Source organism: Meleagris gallopavo, chromosome Z (genome assembly GCF_000146605.3).
Source record: "Meleagris gallopavo isolate NT-WF06-2002-E0010 breed Aviagen turkey brand Nicholas breeding stock chromosome Z, Turkey_5.1, whole genome shotgun sequence".
Classification (NCBI taxonomy): Eukaryota; Metazoa; Chordata; class Aves; order Galliformes; family Phasianidae; genus Meleagris; species Meleagris gallopavo.
The window spans coordinates 51,212,338-51,233,561 of record NC_015041.2 but is presented as its reverse complement, the minus strand read 5'-3'; the positions used below and the strand labels follow the sequence as shown (position 1 = coordinate 51,233,561).

The 21,224-nt window shown below is 36.9% G+C and overlaps 1 protein-coding gene across 1 annotated transcript in view; it reads left to right on the top strand.

Annotated features, from left to right (window-relative positions):
- Positions 1-21,224, top strand: part of LOC100546990 (fibrillin-2) — a 198,981-nt gene that overhangs the window by 80,409 nt on the left and 97,348 nt on the right. Inside the window, exons 4-11 of the mRNA XM_010726029.3 lie at positions 5,857-5,982; positions 10,486-10,638; positions 11,389-11,625; positions 12,334-12,471; positions 18,392-18,511; positions 19,044-19,169; positions 19,799-19,921; positions 20,972-21,094. Of these exons, the coding sequence (XP_010724331.2) occupies positions 5,857-5,982; positions 10,486-10,638; positions 11,389-11,625; positions 12,334-12,471; positions 18,392-18,511; positions 19,044-19,169; positions 19,799-19,921; positions 20,972-21,094 (1,146 nt within the window). The remainder of the gene's footprint in view (positions 1-5,856; positions 5,983-10,485; positions 10,639-11,388; positions 11,626-12,333; positions 12,472-18,391; positions 18,512-19,043; positions 19,170-19,798; positions 19,922-20,971; positions 21,095-21,224) is intronic.

Genomic DNA, 21,224 nt, shown 5'->3' with positions numbered 1-21,224 from the left:
AAAAAAAAAAAAAAAAAAGATATGTCTCTAATGTCATAAATACTTGACCAGAACAAAGACAGCATTTGAACATCTGAAACAATCTACTACTACCTGTCTCAGCTTAATAAATTAAGTTCCTGTTCAGTTGAGGTCTGTAATCTGCCTACGGTAGCCTATGATAGTGTAAAGCTCTTGCTTTACTGCTATTATGTCTAAAAGATTTCCATGTGAAGGAGTCCTGTAGCCTCTCAGACAAAGATGCACTTTCACAGAGATTCAGAAAAGGCAGGTCATTCATACTTGTCACGTCCAGACAATATTATAAAATGCTAACTGTAGTGTTATGTGCCAGGTGGGTCCTAGATTTGTTGTACTAAAAATGGATAGATGAAAAATAAATTAGCATTAAAATAAATTGTGTGTGTAAGTACTGAATATTTGCTGAAGTGTGTAAGTCTCTAATAAGGTTTATTAATCTGAAAAACACAAAACCTTACCTTTCTGACTCTATTCAAGGTGAGTGTCAGAGTTCAAAACTAGACAAGGAAGTAAAAACTGCCATAACATTGAGAACGGCTAGACCAAATACCTACGTTCTTCATCTAAATCCCCCCAAAACAGGACAGTTTCTCATCTGTCTTCTTCTTTAGGTACAGTATTACGATGAAACTGTGACGTCTCTGTACTAGTGGAGAAATATAGAGATGCCATATTGACCAGTGTGTATGACTGGAGTTTACAGTGGGATGGTATAAATTCTTTAGAGAGTACATGAGAAATGGAGGGAGATTGCCTTTCATACCAAAGAGCTGATTGAATGTAGAGTTCTATGAAACAGATGTCAGACTTGATGCAAACTTACTGATTCTTCTAGGAAGATCTCTGAAATCTGCCAGAATGGCAAAACTGTGGGATGTGGGACACAAGCTGTTCAAGAGGTTTATGGATGGTATCAGGGCCAGTTTCTAAATGAAGATATCTCTTAGGTCTGTCAGGTGTTGCAGTCTCTTAGGGAATATGTAATCTTGGGCTTCACAAGAAGACTGTGATTTATTCATAGCTAGTGGTTGAGATCCTCTTGGAAAGAGAGCTGGTTGTTCTTTGAGAGTGTGTTATGCCAAGCATAAGTGCGATCTGCCCCAATGCTCGCTAAAGCAAGTAGACTTAACAAAAGAGCAGCCTGTCTAAACAAGGAACACTTGACTGTTTTTAAGATAATACATCAGTTTAGCTTTTTTGCTTATTTTTTTCCAGCTCTTGTATAAAGGTAGGCTTCTCAGCCTTGTTTGCTATGTCACGAGATGTTCACATGTTACCAGTATTCTGGAATAGTAGCCTATGCAAATAATTGCATATATTTTTGTTGGCTAATTGTAGATCTGAGTTGTGTATGTTATTTTTCTCTGGCATTTGTGCTCTGATGCCAAAAGGAGGACTTGCTCAGTGTTACGTTTCCTTCTTTCTGGAAAGGGTAATTAAAGCATTCTTTGCAGTCTACTTCTTTAACTCATCTAAAGCTTTTCTTAATTGCTAAAAATATTATTTAGCAAAATAGACAAAGAAGTAAAAACTGTCATACCGTTGAGAACAGCTAGATCAAATACTAATGTTCTTCATCTAAACCCCCCAAAAATCAGAAGTTTTTCATCTGTCTTCTTCTGCAGGTACATTATTATGATGAAACTGTTTGCTAAAATATTAATTGCTAAAATATTATTTAGCAATTAATAATAATATTATTTAGCAGTTCTCCATATGGGAAAACGTTAATGTATGTATAACATATATCTGCTTAAAAGTTTGTGGTATCTATAAGAGTACACCAGGTAGAAGTGAAACATCACCTGCAGTCTGGGACATTTGCTGTTTCGTAGTCATATTGCAGTAGTCAATGGATTTTCATTTCCAGCCTGGTTGTGAGCTTGTGGCGGGACAGGTCTAGCCTCTGGATTTGTTTCTTCTAATACCCTGCCACTTCTCTCTGTGGCAGAAGCTAGGTACAAATTAGTTTGTAGTCACAGTTTCCCCAGAGGGAGTTATCTGTAAGACAGGCCACAGGATCCAGATTGTACCATCTCGTTCTGTGATTAACAAACTAGTGAAACTGTTACTTGTCTATTTCCCCTTGTTTCATAGCCAAGATGGCACTGCCAAAATAATACTAGGGTAATACTATGCGTACATAATGCCAAGAATACAGCAGAGAATAAAAGACAAACCATAGTTTTATTTGGCTTTTTTATTATTGTGATTATTTTATTATTATATATTTATTGTTATTATTTTTGTTAATGCTTTAAGAGTTCGTAATCTCTCCGTGAGAGATTTAAAGCATAAAGCTATATTTAGTTTTACTGCACTTTAAATTAATGGAGTTGTTGACGTAAGTGAAGTTGCATAGTTTATAGTTGTGAATTGGGCCACTAGGAAGAGTATAAGGTTTTGGTCTCCTGTGAGTTAAAACCTACGTGCAGAGAAATGATTTCATAGAAACCGGATTGTTCAAAGGGAGAGGCTGAAATTTTACATTGAATGTTCAGGCCTTTTTTTATCTAGCAGTAGGTCTTCCACTTCACAGGGAGGAGTTTGAGGTTCCTTTGACCTTAAACATACCTATGCACTTTGTGGGTTAGGTTTTTCTCCCCTGTGGTCGCTCCTGGAAACAGCAACTGTTGTTAAGACTAAGGGAGAGTGATCATGTCATGTTTTTTTGGGCTGTAATGGACATTGTTAGAGCTGTGCTATGCAATATTGCTTTGGTATTCATTTGTATTATATTTGCATTATATTCCCACATTTATTTATTTTCTTAAAAGACCATTAAGGAGGCATATATTCATATATATATAAGATTTATTGGAGCTTTATATTATAATTTATTGACACTGACCTTTCAGAAGTTAATGGCAATTCTACATCAGTAAATAGGGTTTAAAAAATTTCCGAAGTATACTAGAACAGTTCCTATGAGTAACTCACATGTAGAAAAGAAACTAGATATCCTAGGCTTTTTGGTAAAATATGGTCTTTGAAGTTAATCATCTTTGGGGGTCAGTATTACTACTTCTATTTATAAGCTCATCTATATTAGTGATTTATAACTTTTGACAGGTAGTTGTCAGTGAGGTTTCTTGTATTATTCACTGTATATTTTTGTATATTCATGGAAAGGTTCAAGGCACAGAGGGGAGAAATTGAGCTTTTGGTTGTGCTTGCTGGTTTAAAAGGTGGATTTCTACTTGTTTGTACAAAGGCTGCCTCCTATTTTATCATATTGACCCACAGCTTTAGAGGCAGATGGTGTTATTGTTGAACCTTCCTGCATCTGACATCATGGGCCAACATAATAGAATTGGTGGCATTACTTTCAGAGCAGCCCTTTAATATTTCCTTGAGGTTGAAGATGTGCTTCAAGTGATGGTAATATAAGGGAATCTTCTTGAATGATTATTGAATGACTTTGCCATCAGAAATGTGTCACTTTCCAGAAGTAAACTGTTCCTGCACAGTCCTCCTTTTGTCCTGTTTTTTGCCTTTCTGATGTGATGTTTTAGTTTCTATGTGTATATACAGAAGGCAGTATTATGCTTCAGAAGACTTACAAGTTTTGAAAGATGTTTGCATGAAAGATCCCAACAAGGCATCTAGCTAATTCTGCTTCTACTTTGACTTATACACATTGTTGCATTTCACTAAACTGTATGGTAAGCACTTCACAACATTATATAAATTGTCGTCAATATAGTAAAGTAATACAAGATTTCAGAGATTTCATGGCGACTTATTTGCTTTTGACTTATACCATCATTTCAAATTCTGGACTCTCTACATTGGTTAACTATGAAGTCTTGAAGGAAAATATTATTTCTTAAAAGAGTTTTGATTTAGCAGAAATTACATTTACTTTTGTAGAAGCTTGAACAGTTGTCTAAAATGTGGGGAATAGCTGTTATCGTTTCATAACTATTTTAAGGTAAAATTTAAGATTTTAACATCCTTCGAAATGCTTAAATAGCCTTGTTGAAGAGAGAATTTTTACTTCAATTTCCATCATGTGAAAGATACAGGGGTCTTAGAATGCTTGTATGTGTAGAGTAAGGTAGTTTCTAGAGATGTTGTCTGTACTCTAAGTTGTCTTTTCTATTGTCACTTCCAAAAGGACATGGTTGAAGGGATGAGCAGAGTGCTTCATTCATGTTTACTTTACAAAGAACAGTTCTCACATTTTTAGTGTCTTTGTGCAAAATTTAATTTTCCTTGCATTTCTTGAATGTCCCCTGTAGATTCATATCTATAGGGAGTTCTTTATGTGTACCTTCCAACTCTGGGGAGTTACCTTTCTCATAATAAAGACCTATGTATGCTAGATCTTTTTGGCATACTTTGTTTTCTTTTAGTTCTCAGTGTGGAGCATGTCAAGGGAGGGGAAGTACAAGCACACATAAAAGCCTCCTATAAAAATAACTCTAGATAAAGTTTGTTTCTCAGGTACTCATTAATCTGTAGGCAATTTCTAGAGTGACAGGGTCGAGGAAATGATGGTCTGTAAAAAAGTGCAACAGCCTGCATAAAGTCCCAAGACTTTACTGCTAGGAATGTGAAGAATCAGTGTCACCACAAGATAATTTCTGCCATATGCTTTTTCTAATTCTTCTCTGACATTATTTTACATGAGACAGCTGGGTTCAACAGTCTGGTTTATTAGGTCAGTTAGTTTATTTCCCATTGTAAAAGAGACTGCATCCAGATCTTTTCTAACAAGTTAAGCCATAACCTCTTACTTAGGACTGTCTTTGGTATGAAGCCATCCAAAACCTTGCCATCTTATCATTCCAACATGAAAATGTAGCTCATCCCAAGAAGATTGGTTTTGTTCTGCCATGTTTGCTTCTCATTTTTAAACATCAGCCACACTTCATCTTTGCTGACAATCAGTTAGAGACAAGATGAATCTCATTACTTAGGCCGTAGTATATGCAAATATCTTAAGATTTTGTCACAGTTTTGGAATGAAATGGTTACTTAAAGTGGCTCATTTGTGTAAATGATTATGACAGTCTTTATTCTTATGCTGTTTTCCTTAATTGTATTTTTTCCATCCCAGCTTGCTCTGCTGTGCTTCACTTCTTCATCAGTACAGTCAGATTGCTGCCTCCCATTGCTTCTTGTTGCTTCAGCTCTTCATTTTACTTTATGCTGGGACTCTACTCCATGCTCTCAGTCATGGCTTTCAGTGCCATACAGTTCCTCACTACTTGCAGTAGTTAATTCATCAGCTTGATGCCATCTCAGTTTCTGTGTGGCTGCAAATTTTTTCAGTGTTTAGGTGATACCACTGCTTTTGGTTAATATGTTTTTGTGGACTAAAAATACTTGAAGAAAATGTGAAAATGCGACATTTGATCTATACTTCTGAAGATCATGGCCAAAATTCTTTCTTTCACCTAAAGTATTAGAAGAAAGCCAGAAACCTATTAGATTTGATGAACATTATTTTTGTGGTCACAGAAGCTCAGAGCTGTCATGCATCATCCTTCATTCAACTCATAAGTGGGTTGTATCCTTCAGCACTGTGTTACAGGTGCCACATCGAGATGATACTCAGTATGTGTCATTTAGGGGAAGTCCAGGTTCTGCCTCTCCTGCACTCTGAGGCTTGACGTCGTGTATGCTTTGAACATAGAAGGAAAGCCTGCATTAGATGACAAACAGAATGACTTGTGCATACTTCCTTCACAGCAGTTTATAAGCACTTGCAGTGTATTATTAAATCTGAGCTAAATTACAATTTCAGAGAGGCTATCCTCCTTCTTTTTTAAAACAATAACTGGAAGTGTTTTGCTCATTATCCTATCTATTTTCCTTTTTGGATAGATATTAATGAATGCAGCATCATCCCAGGAGTCTGTGAAGGTGGTGAATGTTCTAACACAGTGGGAAGTTATTTCTGCCTCTGCCCCCGGGGATATGTCTCATCTACAGATGGCTCCCGCTGTATCGGTAGGTGTTCCATCCTGTAGACTTGAAGAACTCTTAAGATTATTGAGGCAATTGATAGACAGCAGCAGAACTTCTATCCCAGCCATCTAGCATTTTCCCCAGGACCTTGGTGTCCTTACTCGCCAGCATTGCGCTTTTCTGACAGCTTAAAATGCATAACTCTGATGACTGCCACAGCAGCAATCATTATCAGTATTCTTGATTACTCTATGTCACTGTAGACAGGAAATCCTGCCAGGGATCTGGGTTTGGGTCTGGGACTTTAGAGATCAGCGTAAGGCATTAAATAGAGCGTGCTGAGTTGTCACTAATTTGACTAGCAAGCCAAATATTAACTTTTGTTAGATTGCAGCCTTTACAAAGCAATTTATTTAAAAAATCTGCTTCAATATTTATAAGAAAGATGTGTGCTTATTTTCTCAGGTGGTAATGCACTTTGTGGATCTTCTTACTAGGTTTCTTTTATACAGCTGCACGTGTGCCGAATATATCAGTATAAACTATACTGATGAATTAATGAAAAATATATGTACAATAATGGTGTATTTTCTGGGTCTCATGTGAGTATTCTTATTTTGGATATCTCAGAGCAGTTTGTTCTCACGTTGGGAAAGGGATGGTAATTCCAAAGGGAGTTCTGAATTACAGATACATGGTGTAAGCCAGCAGCAACACAAGACCTGCAAGGAATTTCACATGAGTAATTTTTTGTGTGATGTAGTCAGTTTTTATATCAAGGCTCATCTGAGGAGTACCAGGCTTTGAATATATTGTGCCTGGTCTCAGGAGTACTAAGAACCTATGATTTCCAATGTGATCAATATTTTGATGGATTTTGGCATATTTTTACAATCCAGTTTTTAAAGTAAGCTTCCAAAACCAGTTGTACACAGAGTGCATGTCCTAATCTGGTAAGGCAGGCTCTTGTGTCAGTCTCCTTCCTTTAAGTAAGTGAACATTTGTCTGGAAGTTACTGTACTGTCAAAGTTCACACTGCTGAATAAATTAGTGCTCAAGAGAAAAGTGAGGAATGTAATCATTAGTACAAATTACTTCATTTTCACCATTTTAAGATAAATGCTTGCTTTTAAAAGTGTCAGAATGTACTTAGCTATTATAATTTATACTACATCCTTCCAACTTAATTAAGCTTTTATCCTATTCAGCATTCAGAGTAAGTGATAGAGGATGTGTCCTTGAAAGCAGTAAGACATAAAATACGTATATATACGAGTATTTCTCATGTGGCAATACTGAAAATACAGTTGTGCATTTAGTCTACCTTTAACGTGTACATAGGTTCAATTGAAACTAATCATGATTGAAAATGATCAAAAGGAAATAAAAATGCTTAGAGTTATTTCTGGCTATAAATTGGAACTTTAATTCATGCAAGCAGGAGCATCTGTCGTAACAAATCTTTAGTTACCAACACAGTAATTGTTTTATACTCTCTGATTAGTAGTTGGACACTTGAAGTGGTCATTAAATCTCATACTAACACTGAAAATGCAGTGTTAGTGTTAGATTTTTAAGAGAAGACTGGATGACATTTATTCATTCAGATGTATCTATACCAAGGAAAAAATAATTTCATTGATATTCTGGTGTTACAGTTGTTATATTGTCTTGGTTTTTGTCACACTGGGCTTTTCAGATTTGTATCTAGTTTCTATTTGTATTGCTTAGTATCCTTTGTATCAGCCATGTTTCCTGTTAGCTTGAGCAGACTTTAGGATCTTAGATATATTGTTTATACACTGAGGGTGTGACTTGAATGAGGCCCTTGAACTTGTAGCCACTTTGATGCTTTCAGGCACCTAAGATACTAATAGATACTAAGGTAACTATTATTGCCCCAACTGTGACCTAGGGGAAGGCAGCTGGAGTGGGGGCATCTTGCTGATAGTACAGGGGAGCTGTGGGTCTTTTTCTGGGAGGTGGGATGGCTGCTGCTTTGAAGAAGCTAGTGCAGGCCCTCCTTAGTGCAGGCCCAGCTCCTGCTGTTTGGCAGCCATGCTGAGCACTGCAGCATCTTTGTCAACTTTTGAGATTAGAGCAGTGTAATGCTTTATGATTAAAAATGTGTGAGTGAACAGTTCTTCAGTGTGCTGAAAGAAGAAATCTTGGATGCCCCTCCTCACCCAAGCCTTCTGCCATAAGTATTTTGTAGCATTGGGTTCTTTGCTTTACACTCCAGAGCCTATGAAATATTTTGGCCTTTTCTTTTTCAAAGATGAATGAAATCTCCTGATGTTCAACTAAATGTTCAAAATGATTCTTAAACATAGCTTTGAAGTGCGAGCCTGTGATTTCAAAAATGCTTGTAATTAAGATTTATGTTTTTGACCTTAGCAACTGTTTCTCTTTATTTTATGTAGATATAGATTGTATCTTAGGGTTATCTTGGAATCGGAGAATGTCTTGAACTGGAAGGGACTTTAAACCCACCCTGTCCCAAGCCCTTGCCTGCCCAGCGTCCCATCCAGCCTGGCCTTGAGCTCCTCCAGGGATGGGCACCCACAGCTTCTCTGGGCAGCCATACCAAGGCCTCACTGCCCTCTGAGTAAAGAATTTCCTTCTAAAATCTAGCTAGCATCTCTCTTCTTTTAGTTTAAAGCCATTCCTCTTTGTCTCTTTATTATCAGACCTTGTAAAAAATCCACTTCTGTTTATAAGCTCCCCTCAAGTACTGTAAGGCTGCAGTGAGGTCTCCCTGGAGCCTTCTTTTTTTCCAGGCCGAAGAAAAGATCAGTTCTTTCAGCCTGTCTTTGTAGGAGTGGTACTCCAGCCCTCTGGTCATCTTCACAGCCTACTTCTTCACAGGGCCTACTTCAACATCCTTCCTTTGCTTCGAGGCCCTGAGCCTGGTTGCAGTACACCAGATAGGGCCTCACAAGGACAGACTAGAAGGGAACAGTGATCTTCTGCCTCTTGCATACTGTTTTGTTTTACTGCTTATGTTAATTGTTGGAAAATACTTGAATGAAAATGAATAGCTGACTTTTGTTCTTTCGCATGTTTTTTATCTTCAAAAGTTATTAATTTCAGTGAAATGACTTAAAGGAAAGTGTTACATTAAGCTCTTACAGAGCATGATGATGTTAGCATGAGGCTAGACTTGGTAGGAGTTTTGCAAAAAGAAATTTCCTGATTTTGGTTGTTTAAATAAAACCGATGCTAGTTTTCAGTCCTCGTATATATCTGGTTGATATACCAATACCTACTTGATTCTCATAGTAATTCAAAGTTAGCAGCTTTTTGAAATGAATACATTTAAATAGAATGGGTTTATTATTTTTCAACGACTATGTCTGGGAACCTGCTGTAGCAATCCTTTGTCATATTGAAGCTATATTATGAGCAGAGGTAATAAATTGATAAACTAAGTGTTTTTCCTTTCAGTAAATTAGTAGAAGTTTGTCACAGTCCAGCAACTAACATGATTTTCTTCAAGTCATTTGAATAGCAATTGCATATGACTGTCCTAATCATTTTACTGTGACTGCATTGAAATATACACTTTTCTTCCATTTTTGATTGTTCAGTAGCAGAGCAGGCTGTGATATAAAATATTTAGTTGCTGATAGTCTCTTTTTTCAAACTTTATTATTGGCTTAGCCTTGTTTTTTTACAAGCTGTATATCAGTGATGCTGTTAGTAGGTAACACCTGTAGTGAATAAGGATTAATGTGGTTGGGACTGCAGTAACAGTCACAGAATGGTTGAAATTGTCGGGGACCTCTGAGACCATGCAATCCAACCCCAGATCCAACAGGGACACCCAGAGCAGGGTGCCTGGGACTATGGCCAGGTGAGTTTGGAATATCACTATGGAGGAGACCCCACAGCCTTTGGGCAGCCTTTCCCAGGGCGCTCTCCCCTACACATTAAAAGCATATTTTCTGATGTTCAGGGAAAACCTCCTGTGTTTAAGTCTGTGCCTGTTGTTGCTTGCCCTATTGAAACCAAGAAAAAGGAAGGACTGCTAAAGGAGAATGAGTAATTATCAAGGTCCTTATGTTCCGTATACAGCAGTTTCCTTGGCTGGGATCTGAATCTGAAGAAGGTGCTGTTTGCTTTCTTCTAAAAACTTACCCAAGAAAGTCTGAAATAATTGTATGTAATATCCATAGGATTTCTGTTCTTTCTAATACCTCTGTACTGAGTGTTGACAAAGCCAATAGAGAAAGTGTACCTAGTCCTTTCCACAAAATAGTCTGTGAAAGAAATTGAGTACTTGTCATGACCGGAAGGAAAGATGAGTTTGACAACTAGATGTTAGATTAATGCAAGACTAGTATCACTCAAACTAAACGAACATGAAGTAAATTAAATATAAAATGGATTGGTGTTGATCACCTCAGATACTTGTTGGATGTTTTGCTTTGTTTTTAGATACAACATTTCAAACATATTAGTGCTTGTATGAATTGAATAAGGGAAAGTGGCTTTGAGAGTTCATGTTACTATTTTTTGTTTTTTTTTTAAATTGGCTTCCAGATCAGAGGACAAGTACATGTTTCTCCAACTTAGTGAATGGCCGCTGTGCCCAGGAACTTCCTGGTAGGTTCACCAAAAGGCAGTGCTGCTGTGAGTCTGGCCGGTGCTGGGCCATTGGATCTGTTCCAGAGATGTGTCCTGTTAGAGGATCTGGTGAGTGGTCTGGTGGAGGTTTTTTGTTGTTTTGTTTTGTTTTCTCCTTGCTGTCCCTTCTACTTGAGCTGGAGATCGTTTTAAACTACTTTAAAATGTAGGCTAAAAAGAAAAAGATTTAGGTTATTACTCATTCTTGTGTTTTTAATAATGATATTTCCATCTGTGAGCAATTTTTTTCTAGTCCTTTATTGTTTGGGACTAGTTTCTTTAACGTCCTTTTGTTGACTTTGGAAATAGTTCTCGGGAAATGGGGAAGATTTTGTGGTCAAGCTCAAAGAGGAAATGACTCTGAGGGTCCATAGTTCATTTCGATTTAAAGGAACAGCTGCTCTCTCTTTCCATAAAATTTCATGTTACTTTGAACTAGGAATGCATCAGTATTTCATTTATTCTTTCAACTCCATACTCACAGAACAATATTCCACATCCCTCATGAAATGTGTTTTTAGTTTATCTGTATCAAAAATCTCTGAGGTATCAGGGAGTTAGTGTTGTTGGAAACATCAACAAAATGGTTTAAACATACAGTTGTAAATTAAAATATTTCATTTCATTATTCTTAGTGACCTCCCTCAAATAACACCTGTCACAACTATGGAATTCCCTTGAGATTAGAAATGGGAGAGGGAACACATAACATTAAAGACAATGAGGTTGCTGCAGCGTGCAAAGATCTGTATCTTCCTAATAAGCTGACTTTGAAGAGCTGATTTATTTTATGCCTCTTTCTGTGTTCCTGTTCAATAGATGAACACCGCAGGCTTTGTGTGGATGGTGTGCCTGCTGGAGGTGGTTCCAGAGGTGGTGGTGGGACTGGAGGAAATGGATTCCTTCCAGGTGGCAATGGCAATGGCTACAGCCCAGGAGGAGCAGGATTCATTCCCATCCCTGGAAATAATGGTTTCTCCCCAGGTGTAGGTGGAGCAGGGGTAGGAACAGGTGGTCAGACCTCCACTGGAAACGGCCCAATAATAACAGGGCTAAGTAAGTATTTGTGTTGTTATTATTTGCTAATCTCTTCTTCGATTCTTTCAATTTTTTTTTTCCTGTTCAAAAGAACAGTTTTTATTGTGAAAATGGCGCTGTGTTCTTTACACATGTCCTTAGCGTGCCTTTGCATGCAGCCACATACAGGAGACTTCAAATGATATATGAGAAGGCTAGGGAGTCCTTTTTCCAAGAGGAGTTCAGATGTATGGATTTTTTTTTCTTCACTTCACTTAGAGAGTCCTTCAGCCCATAACCACCTTTTGGGTTTGTGTTTACAAGTTGTTTTCACTTACCACATGACTTATCATGACTAAGTTTTGTGTTTATCACAGTCTCTTGATGGTAAGAGCTTTACATTGGCTTATCATGTATTAACTCTATACTAGTTTATCTACTGATTATATACAGCTCACATTTTGTCTTCCCAATTCACCATGAAGATTTGCATTTTTCAGTTGTGCTAGTGCCTGCTGATCCATCTTGATCAGCACTAATAAATTCCAAAGTACTTTCAGAATACTTAGCATTTAAAATAAATGATTCTCTTTCATTGTTTTCTCAAACGTAGAACTTACTCATTCTGCAAGAGCACTTCCTTGACTGAAAGCCCAAAGTGAAGTCTCATATATGTAAAGTTTACTTGTACTTGAAAATACAAATGTTTGACTTGTGTTCTGCTGTTCGTTTGTTTTTTCATATTAGCAATACTCAATCAGACAATAGACATCTGTAAGCACCATCCCAACCTTTGTTTAAATGGACGTTGTATACCAACCATCTCTAGTTACCGTTGTGAGTGCAATATGGGGTATAAGCAGGATGCAAACGGTGATTGTATTGGTAAGTAAAAATTTCTTAAATCTGTTATTCATTTTTAAAACACTAACATTTTTTAGCTTTCTTTTTTTTGCTCAAGAAAAATGCATTCTATCTTTTCTACAGATGCCATTATGTGAATAATATTGTTCTTGTGAAAGGGAGTGCAAGGACCGTGATATTACTTACACAGAATAATTTATAATCTTCATGAGAGGAAGCAGACATGCTTCCTAAAAGAAAATCTTGACTCAAAAATATGGTTATTGAGTATTGGTCTACTTGGTGGATATAGTACATGGTTCTCTTTACATTCAGCAAGTTCAGTTCTGTTCTCATTTTACTTTTTCATAATGCACTCATAGGTTTTATTTGTAGAAGAATTAATGTTGAATGGCATTCAAGGTAACTAGGATCAGAATTCTTGCTTTTAAAGACACTAAATCACTAATTGAATAGATCAGTTAACTTTTGTTTCTGTTTTCATTTAATAAAATTAATACTGTATACTAACTTCCTATAAATAAGTTACTGCAGACATCACTCTTGCTCTGCCAAATGTTTTTATGAGGAATTTGTATGGAAAAAAAAAAGTAAATTTAGCATACAAAATACTACGTAGAAAGAATGCTGAGATCCTATGTAGAAAGCTGTGGCTCTCTTGATTGAATTAACTTATTGATTCTTTTTATAAAGAGATTTGAAATCTGTGAATGAAAAATAACAGTATTTAAGTATTAAGAGTGTACATATATATATATACACACTCTATATACATATTGTAGAATTTTGTTACAGAAGCTGTGCTTTTGGAATTACTTTCTAGTGTCTCCTGGATTAGGTGAAAATGCAGAATCAAAGAATCACAAAAAATTGTAGTTACTAGAGTCGTTAAAATAATGTTACAATCCCAGACAATCGACTGAAAGCTGTGAATTATTGCAGCTCTGAATTGCACGTTTTCCATTCTGCCTGAATTGCAGGACTTTTTTGGCTTGGCACGCTGCCTTCTGGAGAAGTGAAATGGGACAAGAGTTGAATAGTAGTTTACATTGGATGCCCCTGTTTGTTACTTATGTCACTGTTTTCCTTTCCCATGCCAATTTGATATGTCCCTTGGGAGGATGTTGAAGGGATCGGGAACACAGGAAGTGCTTTTCTCATCATCCCAGTTGGAAACTGGGACCCGAGCAGAAGGAGGAGAATGGATCAGTTGAATATGTGGCTGCATGGATGTCACCACACTGAAGGTTGTGGGTGCTGTGATAGTGAATGCATCCTTGATAGATCAGACATGTTGACATCAGACGGGACATAACTGAACAGGAGAGCCAGTAATATTTTGTCACCAAGCTGACTGGGCTCAGCAGCAGGGCTATAAACTCTATTTGGTAGGGAAAAGGGTTGTGCTATTGAATGGCAAAGGAAGAGCCAGAGAACACTGCTACTTGAGGAAACTGCCAGGGAAAATCTCAGATTTGTCCCAGAGGATTTTGGGAGTTTCCTTCAAAAAGATAATGCTGCTGGTATCCTAGCTAAAGTGGCTGTACACCAGTGCATGCAGCATGGGAAATATGCAGGGGGAGATGGAAACTGTGGTGCAGTTAGAAAACTGTGACCTAGTTGCTACTATAGAAACATGGAGGGACAAATTTCACAACTGGAACACTACGATTGAGGGCTACAAACTTTCTAAAAGGGATAGGCCCAGCAAGAGGGGTGGAGAGGAGTTGCCCTCTGTCCTCTAAAAACAGCCACAAACAGATTGAGAGAGCTTGTCGGTTGAAATTAGGAAACAAAAAAGATGGTGCTACTAGAGAGGCAGGGGAAGATGGGGCGAGACAGAACTGAACTTGGCAAGGAATGTAAGGAATTCTACAGGTGCATTGGTTAGAAGACATGTGCCTTCTAGAACATTTGTCAGGCCATATGAGGGATGAGCAGGTGATCTGAGATGGCCAGCATGGCTTCATTAAGGGCAGACTGTGCCCGATAGTCTGGTAGCTTCCTATGATGGACTGACAGCATTGGTGGACAAAGGAAAGGCAACTGATGTCTTCTGCTTGGACCTTCTGCAAGTTCTTTCATGTGGTCCCATACCGCATCCTCATCTCTAAACTGGAAAAATATGGATTTTGAAGGCTCCCAGCGCAAGAAGACATTGAGCTTCTGCATTATAAGGAAAGCAGTTTAGTACCTTTCTCTCTGGTCTTTTGTGTACTTGGAGAGTGTTAAGGTTCTTCTAAATTGTCACCTGTGATATATATAGCAAACCCAACTTTTATCAGCTTTTTTCTCTTTGCCAAAAGTTTTATAGACCACTAATCTGGTTGGGAAATACTAGGGATTTATTCTCTTGCTACATTTTTGGGCGACAGTAAGTGTAAGTGCATTGGAATTGAGGAATAGGTGTGTTGGTGTAAGTCTGCCTTGCCTGGATATACTTTGTTTCCATTGTGTTTAGAGTTCTTTCCATTTGTTGACAGTAGTTAATTTTGTGTCACTGTAATCAGTATCTCCAAACTGTGGTGAGCCTTGACTCTTGGGAAATTGTCTTGGAAGGCTCTCCTGTAAGCAGTATCTCCTGAAAGCTGGCATGTTAAAATAATCTGAACTAATCATTACTAATTATTTTGGCTCTTCAGTGGCTTGTAGTTTAAGGAGCTGCTTATATTTACAAGATGGTAAACTTTATGAATATTTGTTTCGATAACACAGCTTTGTTTCACTGTTACTTTCTAATTGTATTACAAAGAAGTAGTAAGAGTGTATTAAGTGCCACATTGAAGTGCTGGTTTGTGAATATTAGTTGCTGTGAATCACACAAAGTTGTCTCAGACACGAAGTCAACTGCATGTGTGTATTGATAAATATTATCTCATATTAGAGGGTTGCTTCAGTCTAATTTAGGTACTTTTACTGAAATAACAGACTTGGGGTATTGATAACATTTGAATTTCACTACATAAAGTAGGGTTAATGGTATATAAATGATCTCTGCTTCTATACTGCTCTTTCTGGCTGTCTACTTCCCAAACAGTAAATTAAGAAGTTATTAAATTTTTGTTTAAAGAAAAGAGAATTATTATTTCGAAGTTATTCTGTCAAATCAAAACATAATCATATCATTATCGTATCATAAAATGGCTTGGGCTGGAAGGGCCCTTAAAGCCCAACCAGCCCGAACCCGTGCCATGGGAAGGGCTGCCCCCCCCCCCCAGCTCAGTTGCCCAGGCCCATCCAACCTGGTCTTGAGCGCCTCCAGGGATTGGGCACCACAGCTTCTCTGGGCAGCTGTGCCAGGGCCTCAACACCCTCTGAGTAATGAATTTCCTTCTAATGATTAACTTAAATCAACATTTCCCTCTTCTCCTATCACTATGAGACCATGTGAAAAACCAACTTGCTCTTTGCTTATAGGATCTCCTTAAGTACTGGAAGTTACATACTGCATTTTGACCTAAACTTGCATTATGCATCTCTCATGATGCAATGTTATCTGATGAGGCTTAAGGACCAATAGCAGTGCTAAGTGACCTCACGCTAAAAGTACCAATTTGAGAAAATGGCATGTTTGTAATACTGCTACATCTAATTAATTTTGTTGATAAAACACTATATAAAACTGTAGGTACATTGAAAGTGGCAGTAATCAAATAGCTGTGGTCTGCTGAGATTTGTATTACCAGACAACTAGACTTCTGTGTTTTAAATTTTATAACGCATCTTCAGACTCGTCACAGTAAGTCTTAAGTGGGTTTTGGAAGTTCCATTTTGTCTCTTCTGACAAGTGTTACAGGTGTAAACCCTGAGAAAGGGATATAATTGTGATGTAAGTGATGAAAAAGAAATATTTGTCACTGAAAGGGGTATGGGCTAAAAAAAATGGGCTAAATATCTGTCTCATGTTTCCTGTTTACAATTCTTGGATTTGCATGTTTGCAATGCAAACTCAAAGCCAAGAACTTCTTAATATTAACATATACTTGCCGTTTCCGTATTTTACCAACAGTTTATAAAAATAAGAGGAACTTAAAATGCATATTTTATAGGGAAATCATCTCATGCACAAGGCTTTGCAGGAATTTCGAAAGCTTATGTCAGCTATTTCAAAGATGAACATTGCATTCTTGCTGTAGAATTTATAAATCTATTTACAGTGAGATCCTCTTATAACATGAATATTTCTTTAACAGATTAAGCTAATTGGCTTATAATAATGCCATAAATGTCAATTTATGTAGGAAAACTAAACAGTATAGAGAAGTGCTTTATCTATTATTTATAAGTTTCCTCTGTCCTCCCCTATCATAAAGCAACATAAATATACAGTAAATTCATTCGAATTATAGTATTTGGCAAAATGTTAGTGTGAAAATGTCATTTAGATTTTGATATCTTTTTGGTAGCTGAGAACTCTGTTCTGATAGAATCATGCTCAGGTCTCCTTTGTTCCCAAACTGGCTGAACACTGGGGGAATATACCTACTCAAGAGGAAAAGCATCCCAACAAACACGCACTGTAGAGAAGCCTGGTGGCAGGACGGTGCTATAACTACACAGACATTTTTGTTGCAAAGTAAAAAGCTGATATGTTTTGTCTTCTTAATTGTATTTAACATTCTGGATTTCTCTTTTCTTTACTTTGCTTCATTCTTGTGGTTTTACTGGAGTGGTGCCTATGCAAAAAGGAATAAGCTAAATATGTGTAAAAGAAGGTATTTGATTCTTCCATTTATTTTACCTTCATTTACTTAACTGTTTACCCAAAACAGTTGTATACTGTAAACCAACTCACAAAATCATTGATTTGGGTAGTCCTAGATCTTATTGAAGTGTATATTGATGTCACTAGTTTTAACTGTGTATACATAAAGTCCCGTGAAGTGTGTGACATTGTTTATGGTTCAATTGACAGATGTATAATCTAGTTATTCATATTACAGCATGTATTTATTTAACAGTAAGTGAAAATCATAGAGTCATAGGATGTTCTGTGTTGGAAAAAAAATACTTTTTATGAGTTTAATCTCTAATTCAGTACTATTATTTTCAAGATATAATGATTTAAGTTTTAAAACTAGAACTGATAAAGGTGGGAGCTTGTGGAGGGCTTCAGAGACCATAATGAGGAAGAACAAACTGTGTCATTTTGGAGCTAGAAATAGCTTTCTTAGTCCAGAGAACAATTGACTCATAGAAAGCCATTGAGAATCGAACCTGAGAAGGGTTCTTGAAAGGCAATAAGTTTTTAGGGCCCTGTGTCAAATGGGAGTAATTTTCGATTGGTTGCCTAAAATTTAAACTGGTTGAAATATATTTGATCGCTCCAAAAAACCAAAAGCTTTTGAAGAGGAAAATAAGGTTCACTCTAGAGAAGAAGTAGAATAAATACAGCACTACTGAAATGTAAAAACAGGGTAGGGCTGAGGTTGCAGTGAAGCTTAAATAATTGAGATGTAATACACAGAGTGCAGCCTCATTAAGAATCCCTTCTGCTGGTGTGTGGCCCTTCCTCACATTTCTACAATAAACCTGTAATATAGTCTCAGTTTTTAGATGACAAGATCTGCTCTGCTTTTAAAATGCCTGTTTTGATTAGTGCTGGTTTTATTCTGAAGAACAAGTGGTCAGAGACTCTGCTGACTAAAGGGTTGCTTTACCTGGCAACTGTCAGATAATGTGTCCAAAATCCTCATACTTCATTGTTCTTTTTTCTTCCAAGGCACATGCAAAATGATGCAGTGACACTTTTTCTTGAAAATGTCAGGCTAGTTGCTATGAGAACTGTGTGTTCTTAGGAAAGTCATGATTTTGTATCATTAACAAGTTTTAAGTTTCAAGATTTGACAGTTTACTGTCTTTTTCACTTAGAAGCTTTTAGGCTTGAAAAATAAGATGTGTACATGGTGTGTTGACTGATGTTCCCCTGTGCTGCCAACAGATGTTGATGAATGCACGTCCAACCCATGCTCTAATGGAGATTGTGTCAACACACCTGGTTCATATTACTGCAAGTGCCATGCGGGTTTCCAGAGAACTCCTACCAAGCAAGCTTGCATTGGTAAGAAAATCGGCTTCATGTCTACTGATATTGCGGATGTTCTGTCTTCTGTCAGAGTATGTTCAAAGTAGTTGCTAATGCTATTTTAATAAATTCCAATAGACTTTGTATTAATTAGAATCCTTGTTCTGGGCTGCCATTTCGCTGATCGTGTTATTCCATTATGCTGGAATACCTATTACTTGACCAGTCCATTCTAACTAAGAATTCTACAAAAAATAAGGAAATGGACTATTATTATGCAAGCGTGCATTTATGTACGGAAGCAGATGAATGTGTGGACAGATTTTTAGAGGTGCTTTTAATGTAATTGTTGAGCGCCACTGCCAAAAGTTTATTGTACAAGTTTGCAAGATACTATTTTTTTTGTATCTCCAATGGAAAGAGAATGAATTCTTAACTATTTATTATTTTTTTCAAAGTAATATTTAAGCAACATCCCTGCATTTTTCAACGCAATTATTGTCACTATATGCATTTTTATTTTATGGTAACTTTTCCCTGTTTTTTTTTTTTTTTCTCTCCCCTTTAGATATAGACGAGTGCATCCAGAATGGTGTCCTTTGTAAAAACGGCCGGTGTGTAAACACTGATGGAAGTTTTCAGTGTATTTGCAATGCTGGATTTGAACTGACTACAGATGGAAAAAACTGTGTGGGTAAGAACTCTTCTTCATATATGGCATGCACTGGTCTGGTGATTGTAGAAATTGTATTTCATAGTGCTCTTTACCTTTTGTGAAATAAGACATGACCTGATGAGAACTTAATCCTCTGTGGTCAAATAGACGTTGTAGGAAACAGTGTGCTCTCAAATAACAGTTGATGTCATTTTTGTTTTCAAAGCAACATCTCAAGACACAAGTAGCTCAGTGCCGGGAATAGCATTTTTCCCTAGAGCTTCACAGTAAGCACTTCCTATATCAGCACTGCTGAAGAAATCATTGTTTTTATATTGGCTGTACTGGATCAAAAAATCTTCAAAGATAAAAAGCAGTTTGCAGCAAGCTCTTAATTAGAACAGGTGATTGAAGCTTTCTCATAATGAAAAAATATGCACTGCTATTCCATGCACAGTCTGCTGAAACACATAAAACAACGGATTATGATGGTGTACACATTTGCTGCTTTGTCTGTAGGTTGTAAACTTCAGATGTTTCATCTGTTGAAAGAGTAATTTAATTTTAAAGTGAAAGAGTCTGTCACATCTCTCCTGAGTGCTTATTTACACTGTGTCATATTTTGGAGGTGAAGAGTTATAAACAGTTCTCTTTGCAATGCTTTGCAGACCATGATGAGTGTACAACTACAAACATGTGTTTAAATGGGATGTGCATAAATGAGGATGGGAGTTTTAAATGCATCTGCAAACCAGGATTTGTTCTGTCTCCAAATGGGCGCTACTGTACTGGTATGTACAACTGTGGAGTAACATGTTGGGACAGTTTCGACTAAAACAGCTTTTCCTCATTTTCATTCGTGCAAGAACGGCAATCTCATCAGATTGATTTGATATCATACTAGTACCTTACTAATTTGTTACTGAAGGTGTCTTAAGCTTCCTGAAGATAGTTCTTTAAATTACATTCTTAAATTTTCTTTTGAAATAACTGAATTATTTAGCTATTTTAGCTATTTCAGCTATTACTATTACAAAGTACTGCAATGTGGTAAATTAGGTTGAAACATCTTGGAATCATTTCAAATGCAGCAAAATATGCAGACCTTTCATGAAATGGTAGAATGAGTGGAATACAGGAAGTTTAAAATGGTTAAAATGTTTTATTTTGAACATACATGAATATTCCTTCCATACCAGTATTCTAGCAATTCAAAATTTAGGACACCATGTTTGGTATGTAGTATTAGAATCCTTTTTAAATGAGATTGTGGAAACAGTGCATAAAATGGTTTAAGAATGGAGTCTGATTTAGTTTCTGTTTAAGTAAAGTATTGGAAAATGCCTGTTGCAGTTAGTAGAAGTAGATTTGAGTGTGAGGCATTTCTAGGAGGTAGAAGATCATGTAAATTCATTAGCTTTCTGCCTTGAAGTTGAACTGGTTATATTATTTGTGTTTTTCTTAATATACTTTTTTTTTTATTAATATGGCTGGGCTATTCACTTAGAAATTCACAACCATTGAAAATTACTTAAAGTTTATTATCATGGGGATATTCTGTGAGTTTCTTTTATCAGAAGACGAACTAAGGGCAACAGTTATCACTAATTTTGCTTAATCTGAAGTACTTGCTGTTCCATAAAGTTTTTTTCTGACATTTTAGTGCACAGCTGGAATTCTGATTACTCAGTATGATTCCTAGCTGAGATTTTCTTAGAAACAAACCTAGGATGTGTCAATGATTTGTCTGCTATCGAGTAGACAATAGGTGGTCTAAAAACACTGCTTGTAAACCTGCTTAAACAGCAAATATGTTGTTGAATTGTGTTTCCTCATGATAGACATTGATGAATGTCAGACATCGGGAATTTGCATGAATGGTCATTGTATAAATACTGAAGGATCCTTTCGATGTGAATGTCCACCTGGCTTAGCTGTTGGAGTTGATGGTCGTGTGTGTGTAGGTGAGTGAGATTTTTTTTTTAAATTGAAAGGTAAGGGGAGTTATGCAGTATATGACATCCTTCTGGGAAATGCTGTTATCAGCTGTAGAATTAAAACAAATCAAGGAGGTCCTTTTCTTAAATAAAATTA